Raw genomic sequence first — 10,177 nt, 5'->3', positions numbered from 1 at the left:
TACAGATAAACCAAATCTAGTAAACGATAAATATGTCCATAGGTCAACAAACATAAATTTCCTGACTACAAGAAACTTGTGTTTCTGATATATTCGGTTAAGATTCTTCTTTGTCACAGCGGACCAGAATGCTCTGCTGAAAACAAACAAAAAGAGTGAACTTATAACGGCCCAAAACCCATATTCAAAAAAAATTGGTTTAAGAGAAAGCCCGATAGGTACATGCTGTATTAAGATTTTTTTACAGGAAAAATATTTTATTTCAAGAACACATAAACGTTTATTCCACGTGAAGACGGTACCTAAAACCTACACCTGGTAACCTAAAACATAAACCGGTAGATAAGTGACTAATCTCCAAACACAAGAACTAACATAAATGCGGTAACTATAACCCATGCCGGGACGACTTACAACATCAAAACAAAAAGACTATAGCTTAAAATAATACTAGCACAAGAACGGTCAAAAAGTAAATTTAGAAAATTTAAAATCTTTGTAAAGTTCAATGATCGGGAATTGCCGATGCTGGCATAGCCCACCACTCGATAATCTCCACTTCCTAAACCATGATTTATCGCTGCTACACACGCACACAAAACGATACCATCCAAGAATCCATACCTTGCAACTTCTTCACCCGACAAGAAGAACCGCTACTCGATTCACACAACCTTTGGATTCATATGAGACACGCTTCGCGCCCACTTACTCCTAGAAGCCCAGATACAACCCAACAAAGACAAGACATGGCCAATCGGACCCTCTAGATGCACTGCCAAAAAACTGAATCGATAAGAGATCACTAAACCTACTACTATTACTCTGCCAAACCAACTCTCACCACACTTTAAACTACCACCACCATTTGACTCCACCTGAGTGGAAACAGCCCACACCAAGACACAAACCAGATTGCATAACAACATCTTACGGCGCATCCCGGTTACAAACCGTACCATTGGAAATCATTGTCTTGTTTCAAACCCATAACCTTGATACATCACCCGAACAGAAATGTTGACCGGGCCGACGGAAAACAAATTTTGCTTACCTGCATTACGCTTGAAAAGATGCGTAGTCCAAGCTGTTGTAACGAGCCTTCGGTTGACAACTCCGTCCTCGAGAACCTTGAAGCGTGTTGTCTCTCAAGTCTCTCACGTCTCTCCTCCAACAGACACCACGCTTCATCCACCAAGTCCACCAGACACACCTCTCCTCTAGAAGTCTTACTGCCGTACAGGAATGAAGATCCACATTATAGGAGGTCTCTCACCAAATCACGCGCCGTTGCCATGAAATAATCGCCGTAGATCTGAAAAGGGGGAAATCAGATCTTTCGAATCCTATAGTCGTAAAAGCCGGCCCTCCTCTAACAATCCTCTGTAAGTCTCGCCTTTGTTCCCAAGAAAGCTTGTCTGTCACCGTCATAATCTAAGTGAATCTCTGGTCGAAGTCTCAACAGACCCAGACCTTCATGCATATTGACAAAAAGAGAGTAGTCTTTGACGGCATCTTCACGAAGGGTCGCGAGATGATTTATTTTGTTATTCGTGCTTTGATGTGTTGCATGGCCTATTAATATAAATCTTGGTTCCCTTTCCATTTTCTTATAAATATAAGGGTTCCATCTTTTTTTATCCCATCAGAAAACCAAATCGAAGCCCTGTAGAAATTTTTTGGAGACTAGAAGTCCTAGCCTTCAAAACTTTCTCCCTTCTCCCTTCTCTCTCTTCCCTCATCATTCATGTATCTCCCAACAGATCACCGTGTGCGCCACCGAAGGAGCTAACGGCCGTTGCTCACGAGTCACCATTGAGGCCGTGTGGTTGTTTGTCGCTTGTCCCTTGTTCCCTTATCTTCAGATCTGTTATGATATAGATCCATGTGAGGTGTTTCGAACCTATTTTGTTCTGATGTTCTTTTATCATGTTTGTGGTTGAATTAAGATTGGTTAGTTTTGTTTGCTATTAGGTTGATAGAACGCTCATACTGTTTAACAAGACATCGGACTGATTTGGTTGTTGTGAGAGATTGATTGATTGTTTCTTGATTGTTTGTTGTGATTGCTTGACATGATTGTATTGTCTGAGCTAAGTTGCTAAAAAGAATTGAATGATAGATTGATAGATGAATGTATTGAACTTGAATATGAATGATGTGTGTGCAAGTTGAGTTGTGTGTAACACCAAGAACGGGTGGCGTTGGCCAGTCTGTATGAATGGAAGTTGAAAACAATGAATGATGATAAGAATAAATTTGTGTAGGATTGAAAGTTGATAAGATTGTACGGCGCTATGACGCTGTAGATGAGACAAGAGGTAATGTCGGTTGGGCGAGCGCCGGTTTGGCAAGTGCCGGATTAGCAAACACTGGTTGGGCGAGTGCTGGTTGGGCAAGTGCCGGTTGAGAGAAGGCATGTTGGAAAAACGTCGGTTGGGCGGAGAGTGGTGAAGCAACATAAGACCACAGGTTGTTTGGGCAGTTGGGTTGGGGAACTCATTGATTAGAGGTCTAGATCACCCAAATATAAATCTATGTGTGTTGATGAGTGAGTTCATTACGTTGTTTGTTATTAAAGTATAGTTGACTGTTTGATTGTTAGTGGCTAGCTAGTTCTCGTTTCGCATTGAGTAGTATAGAGTTCATGCAAAGAGATTGGTGTAGAACTGATTCACTGAATAACTCATTTACTCATTCCGTCCCTTTTCTATTTCCACATTGCGCAAGACTGTAAGTAGAAGTGATGAATATGGTTGTATTGGTATTTCAAACTAAAGGCAGTGCGTCTAGACTCATGGGACCAATAACGGAAAACGGTGGGAGGTCTAAACGAGTATACAAATGTCCACAACAACACACTCACAACACTTGCTGAGAATTTATGGAAGAACCGAAGTCGACCTCCAACCTAATCAATTCTAATCGTTTGTCTTGGGATTTGGTATACAATGGATCGGATTCCTCTTGCAAGTCTAGAAGGTAAAAGTTTGTGTATTTCTGATTCTTCTCTCTTCTCTCTTTTGCATCTTGAAAAAGTAAAAAAAAAATATATATGGAGATGATTCCTTGAGAGGCAGAGGGATAAGAAAATTTATTGCGATCCCATTATTCTACTTCAAAGGGATGATTACACAAAGCTAGAAGCGAGGGGTATGAACATTTACTATGACCCCATTATTCGCCTACTGATATCATTCAAATTACCCTGTGAACAACTTTATTCTCTCAAAATAAGAGGTTCAATTGAAGTACCTAGGGTTTGAATCCACAAAGAGCGTGGGTACACAACAAACTTTTAGAAATAAAGATTAAGCTAGGCAATCAATATTAAAAGCAGTAGTAGACCAAACAGTTTGTAAGTTATAAGAAAGAAACGTTAGATCTTGGGGTTTGTCAGTGAAGAGATTCAAAACTACAATCAAGGATGCTAAATTTTTTATAGGTTCAATTCTAGAACTTGAATTAAATAGCACGTAATCCAGCTCACGTATGCAATTACAAATCAGATGCCTAAATCCTATGTTCCAGTTGTAGCATGCAAACAAAGAATGAGTATTGATCGATACCACCGGTTTAGTGCCGATCGATACTACTTGAGACAAGCATTAACGGTAAATCAATAATATTCAATTAAATCCTAGATCAACTGTTGTATGCGCCTAGGTATCTAATTCACTCAAGGTTCGGGTTCCGTCAATCAATTGCACTTTTGTGCCTCTCAATTTTCATATGATTCTAGGTTCTAATAATTAGTCACATTGTCTTGTTATTCCAATTACTCTAGATCGTACTATTACAAGCTACATGTATAAATCAGTAAGAAACCCTAGCAATCCTAACAGATTATCAGTTTGATATTAAGCTCATGAAATCTCTAATTCTAACAAGATGATTACTTAGACATGCAAGCAATGACATAAATTTTAGTATGAATAAATAATAGATAAGAAATCAATGATAAAACCAAAGGAGTTCTAACCAAAATCTGAAGGAGAATTTATCATCTCTACAAACCTAAAACAATGAATAAAAAAGCAATAGAAAGCGTAGCCATCAACATTGGCTTAGAAAACACATAAATAGGTTTAGAGTCGTCAATGGGCATTTTGGTAATAAGTGGTGACTTCTGGGCCCAAGTCGGTCATGAAAAAGGCTCGGCCCATCTTCTGGAATCTGTGTTGAGCGATACCAAGGCTGTGTTGTTGATCGACACTCCTTCTAATCCTCGACAGCTTCCTATCGCGAGTCAGACATACACTCTTCAGTAAAACGATCATAACATATGCTATAGGATGCTGATTGACCTCAAACCGGTGGCATTGGAAATCTAACTAAAACTATATCGTGTGTCAAAATATGGATGCAATTTCACCGTGGGAATGTCTCCATCCATAGATAAACTTCTGACGCATCCGTGCAGTTCAACACCTCAAAAAGTTCCAGAATCACCAAAGTTTTCCAAAACGTACATAGACCTGAAAATACTCTAAAACAGACTCCAAACACATATATTAGACTCTAAATAGGTCAATACCAAGGTCTAAAAATGGTAAAATCCATGGTATATCAACTTCTCCAAACTTATCATTTTGCTTCACCTCACACAAAATGTAATAGTATGTGAAAGAGGTTTGAAAGCAGCAGGGACTCACACAATTTTAAACTTACTACTTTCACTTGTGTAATGATGCAAGCCACATCAAATTAGTAGCAACTTCAAGGGCAATTCCATGTACTAGACGTTAGCTTAGCAACCAAACCATCCAGCCCACAGCTCAGCTAATTCTGCCTGACATACCCCTCTACCGACCTCATTTCTACATATAAATGTGTAGGCAACATCTTGGAGATATCGATCAAAGGACACATGGACTCTTACCCCAACAGGTTTCTGAGTAAACATGTAGTCTTATTATGGTTTCGTTTCTGCATATATCTCTCTTATAGGTCATTTAAAGGTTTAGGTACGTTTTGGAAACTTTGGAGATTCTGGACCCATTTGACATATGCAGAACTGAACAGATATGTCAAACGTATATCAACGTACGGAAGACTTCCAACGGTGAGATTGAGTTCATATTTTTACACAAGATAGAACTTTGAGTTAGCTTTCCAATGTCATCGGTTTGAGGTCTATCAAAATCCTGGATCAAAATTTATGCTCGTTTTACTGAAAGGTGGTCTCTCTGACGTGCGAGCAGAACCTGTTGAAAATTCAACTTTGTGACCAGCGTCGAACGACAGGGGGAAAATGTATGACGAGTTTTGAAGATTCAAGTATTGCAGTTTGGCCCCAAATCTCACTTATTTACAAAAGACCCTAGAACGTGTTTTAACCTATACTAGATTTTGACCCAAGTTTTAAAAGCGCGAAATTGTTTACATTAAATATTTAATTTTATAACGTAAAATTTGTACTTTAATTTTATATAGTGTGTCTTGTAACATTAATTTAATAGTTAATTTAAAAATACATTATTTAATAGTTGTTTTATATATTTTGGATGATCAATATCTAAAATGTTAATTTTGTGAAAATAATTATTAATTTTTGCAAAATTTAAATCAAACTCAAATCCCATTTACTAAAACGTTTAATATGAAAAATAAAATTCAGCGTATTGGACTCAAATCGTATCCAAACTATGATAGATTTATTAAAGGTAAAATATATATTTTATTTACTTGTTTGAATATTTCCGGATTTTTTTTTTTTTTAAATGTAAAAATTTTTATAACCATAATTCGGAAAATTATATGTAGAATATTTATGTTCCAAAATCAGTCATTTAATGATATGGATTGTTGCCTAAAACGTTTTTTAAGAATTAAACAATTGATTAAAGGATAAGAAAATGCCATAATTATAGGAAAATATCCGTTATGGGAGATTTAAAAAAAAAATAAAAAAATGATTTACATTTATGAATGGCATGCCATTGTAAATAACATAAATAATCAAGGGCATAATCATATTTGTATTCTGCTTTAATAGTATAGATTATCTATTGTAAAGGAGTTGTTCACGGCTAAACTTTTTTCTAGATTGGAGAGAAGATAAGAACTCTTTCAGAGTCTTCTCAGAACTCCTGTTGATTCATCTCCTGTTAGATTTAGGGATTTCATGATCTTAATGTCAAAGAGATAATCATTGATTGCTAGGGTTATTCATCATATTCTACACCAGGATTGTTATTCATACTAGTTTCTAGAATTGCTAAGTCGAATCTAGAATCATAGGATCATTGTGAGATACGAGAGTGTAATCAATATCTGAACCTAATCATGCTGAGCTAAGTTGTTAGTTGCAACGAGAGTTGGTCTACGATCTTAGTTGAAAATATCCAAATATGGTTTATCGCTTGTTTGATTCATCGGATACGCAATGAGAGTTGGCATTAGATTAGAGTTAGACATCTGATATTTTATCGCAAAGAGAGTTGGATAACTTACTTTAGATATTCGAGTTATAGAATTGAACCTTATAAACTCTTGGCACCATTGTTTGTATTTTTGAATCTCTTGTTTGATATCCCTAGATCTAGTGTATTTCCCTATCGTTTACAAACCAATCTCTTTACTGTTTTATTATTTGTTTTCTATTACTTATGTAGCTTAGTCTGAAACCGATAATCTATTGTGTAAAGTATTGAATCTTTGTGGATTCGATCCTCAAGTACTACAACGAATCTCTTATTTGAGAGTGTAGTTTGAAGATTAATTTTAGCACATTACATGGCTTATAAGATAATAGGATGAATGATCCTTTATTAAAACTGTATAGAAGTATTTATACAGAGTACATGTTAGGGTATACTATACTTATTATAATTACACACTGGTCCCTATCATATATACTTATTGGCTTACATGCTCCCTCAAGATGATGAGACTCTGAGTGACAACAATCATGCTTCGAAGTGTCTAGATGGTGTTCATGAGTGGAAACATGGGTTACAGGAAGCTGCCGTTGTTGAATTTTTCCACGGACGAAGTGATAATCAATGACGATATGCTTTATTCTTGAGTGGAAGACTGGATTTTGGCAGAGATACGTAGCACCGATGTTATCGCTATACAATGTTGGTGTTGTGGGAATGTGAACACCAATCTTTGTGAGTAAGGATGATATCCATCGCAGCTCTGCTGAAGTGTTGGCAACACCTCTGTATTCTACCTCTGTTGAGGATCTAGCAACGCCTTTTTGTTTTTTTGATGCCCATGAAACAGGCTGCTGCCCGAGAAATATGATGTATCTATTAGTTGAGACATAGTCGTCTGAGTCTCCTATCCAGTCAGCGTCGGAGAAAGCATGGAGAGGAGCGTGTTGCAGTTTGCGGAGGTAGATATCATGGCCTAGGGTCCCTGAGAGGTAGCAGACCACTCACTTTACAGCATTCCAGTGATCTGTCGTGGGTCTGTGCATGAATTGAGACAGCCGGTTCACTGCATAGGAGATGTCTGGTTGTGTTAGCGCAAGGTATTGGAGGGTGCCAACATCCCGTCTGTACTCATGAGAATCTGAGAGAGCTGAACCCGACTGAAGTGTTAACTTTGTCGAGGATGCCATTGGTGTGGAGACAGGTTTGGAGTGAAGCATGTTTGTTCTTGTTAGGAGATCCGTAACATACTTTCATTGCATTAGATGCAGCCCATATTTAGTAAGCATCGCTTCAATGCCTAGGAACGACGCAAAGGGTTACCGTCATCAACATTGGATTGACTTCACAAATACTTTCAGCCCGGTTATTAAACCTACCATAATTAGAATTATGGTTGGTCTCGCAGTCAATAACTCGTGGTCTGTTACACAGATAGATGTCAACACAACATTTCTCCAAGGTCACCTCAAGGAGGAAGTTTTCATGTGTCAACCTCCTGGATTCTCAGACTCCAACAATCCAACGAAAGTATGCAAGTTGCGTAAAGCTCTGTACGTCCTGAAACTTGTATGCTCAACTACAACCGTTTCTTCTTGCTACTGGTTTCAGAAACACCGTGGTATGCTATTTCATTGCTAAGAGCCGGTGATTTTGAGTCGCCTAACATGATGAATCAAAGAAATTTTTGAAAAGAGTTTGATGGCGCTTTAGGTTTAAGATAGCTCTGATACCATACACGATAATAGGCTGAATGATCCTTTATTATGACTGTAGAGAAGTATTTCAACAAATTTCAAGCTAATTTACTTAATTTAAATGTAATTACATTGATATCTTCTCTGTCAAATTCAGTCTCATTGCTAAATATTCCCTATTCAGTAAGAAATTTTTCGTTTTTAGTGTGAATTTGAAATTTGTTTATTCATTGAAAAATGTTTGTTATTTTGGTTTAGCAACAAGTTTCTTCTGTTTCAGGTTTCGAAAATCTAATAATGGTATGTTGCGGAGTCGGAGGAGCGCCACAAAATTACGATAGCCGCATTTCATATGGACAAACTAAAGCTGTAACGGCCAAAACATGCAAAATAGTTCTGAGTTCGTAAATTGGGAATGAATTATACTGAAGCCCGCAAACCATTTCGTTTGAAATCAAATTTTAACCGGGAAGTATTCCGACCCACCGTTGTCAAATCGAATGCCATTTCTTCTAAGCATAAAATTAAAATGATGTTCCTATTGGTTGGTTTCATTCATTATTTCGTTTTTGTTGTCATATTGTGTACTTAAATATATTGCTCAAATAAACCGATATACCAATAAACCATAACAAAAACAAATCATGATTCAACCGGGTTGGTAGCAATATTATGACCTGGCCAAGTTTGGTATATACGAAAGTGAGCCAATACACTACTTCTTGGATACATAAGCATAGTACTGAGCCATGGGAACAACAAAGGCAATTACAAGCAAACCTCCAACGACAAGACTGAACTGTCCTCTCTTCTCTTCGGTTTCTTCTTTCGTTTTGAAATTTGATTCTCTCTTGTTATCCTTCACTTCTGGACCACCGGGGTCTGGGAGACCGTCTATTGCTGCAACCAACCGTTTTGCACTGCTGTATATTGCTTCATTGTATTTTTCGTCTGTGGCTAGTACTGTACCATCATATAAAAACTCATCACGTCCAGTACAAACGACCGAGACTAAAAATAATGGGTAAGATTTTAGTTACTATTATTTCTAAACCCAATCAAAATCAAGATTGAAGACCCTTTGTCTCAGCAGCTCTATACTGAAATTCTAACAGTGCGGCATACTCTATACCAGACCGGGAGGAAACCGTACCAGGAAGATTTTCCGAGACGGTAGCATCAAGAATCTTTTCACCTACAGCTTCAATGAAGGCAGGACCACCAGTAATTGCCCCTTCCTTCTGGCTAGTAATCAAAACAACAATACCCTTATTGTTGCCTTCTTCAATCGAAGGATACCATTTCTCCAGAACCTGGTCTGCATACTCAAACGCATCTGCTTTACTCTGCAATTTACGCAGACCAGTTTCGGTTCAACTTTCTGTTCACACAAATAATTTTTTATATTATAAAACGAAACTCACAGTGAGCTTCCGGACAGTGATGAAATTGAGTCGGAGTTTCTTTCTGTATTCAAGATCAGACAAGAGTTTCTTCAGATCTGATCTCGTAACTCGACTAAGAACACCAGCGTCGTCCACAACGTAAGTTTCTTTGGGTGGACCATCGTTGAGAATATTGAACTCAGAGGCTAAGGCAGTGCCAACAGGTGAGAAAGTAAGAGCCAGAGAAAGAGATAAAGCAGCTAGTCCTTGCTTTGCATCTGTTAACCAAGATTCTGGTTTAGCACTAAACCGAGTGGAAAGGTGTTTCGGGCCCAAGACGGTGGGATTCGAGAGAGCCAAAGAAGAAGAAGTAGCATGTTTGGATTGATGAGAAGATGATAGTTTTGGAATGAGAGGAGGAGATAGACAACGAGGAGAGAGAATGGTCTCCATTTTCTAGAGAAAGAGTGTACTCAGAGATGGAGATTTTCTTGCATTTTCTTGTGTTTGTTTGGATCGCCAAGGAAGTGAAGGATTGGTGGAAATGTTAGATTTCTGGATAATGTTCTATTCGCTGGCTAAGGTCAACCACATTTTTTTGTTCTTTGTTTGCAACTATGTGGCAACGTGGCGTTTCATTCTTAACAAGCGACAATCCATATAAAATCATAAATTAAAATATAAGATGTCCAAAAAAAAAAAAAAAAAAAAA

The 10,177-nt window shown here is 37.8% G+C and overlaps 1 protein-coding gene across 1 annotated transcript; it reads right to left on the bottom strand.

Moving 5' to 3' along the window:
• Positions 1-8,686: 8,686 nt before the first annotated feature.
• On the bottom strand, positions 8,687-10,022 carry LOC106330433 (UPF0603 protein At1g54780, chloroplastic). Its single transcript, XM_013768920.1, has 3 exons — positions 9,505-10,022; positions 9,234-9,426; positions 8,687-9,043 (listed from the first exon to the last, which is right to left on the bottom strand). The coding sequence occupies exons 1-3, from the start codon at positions 9,916-9,918 to the stop codon at positions 8,796-8,798; spliced, it is 855 nt and encodes a 284-aa protein (XP_013624374.1). The 5' UTR covers positions 9,919-10,022; the 3' UTR covers positions 8,687-8,795.
• Between the last annotated feature and the right edge of the window lie 155 nt (positions 10,023-10,177).

Source organism: Brassica oleracea, chromosome C1 (assembly GCF_000695525.1).
Source record: "Brassica oleracea var. oleracea cultivar TO1000 chromosome C1, BOL, whole genome shotgun sequence".
In the NCBI taxonomy this organism is placed as follows: Eukaryota; Viridiplantae; Streptophyta; class Magnoliopsida; order Brassicales; family Brassicaceae; genus Brassica; species Brassica oleracea.
Note: the sequence above shows the minus strand (reverse complement) of the source record. Positions and strands in the feature narration are given on the sequence as shown.

Bases quoted from the DNA above. Each gene is read 5' to 3' on its own strand.
- LOC106330433 (XM_013768920.1), bottom strand. From the start codon at position 9,918: ATGGAGACCATTCTCTCTCCTCGTTGTCTATCTCCTCCTCTCATTCCA. The intron at 9,427-9,504 runs GTGAGTTTCGTT...CGTAAATTGCAG, and splicing joins TCACTGTCCGGAAGCTCACT to AGTAAAGCAGATGCGTTTGA. The intron at 9,044-9,233 runs GTACGGTTTCCT...ATGATGGTACAG, and splicing joins CGTCTCGGAAAATCTTCCTG to TACTAGCCACAGACGAAAAA.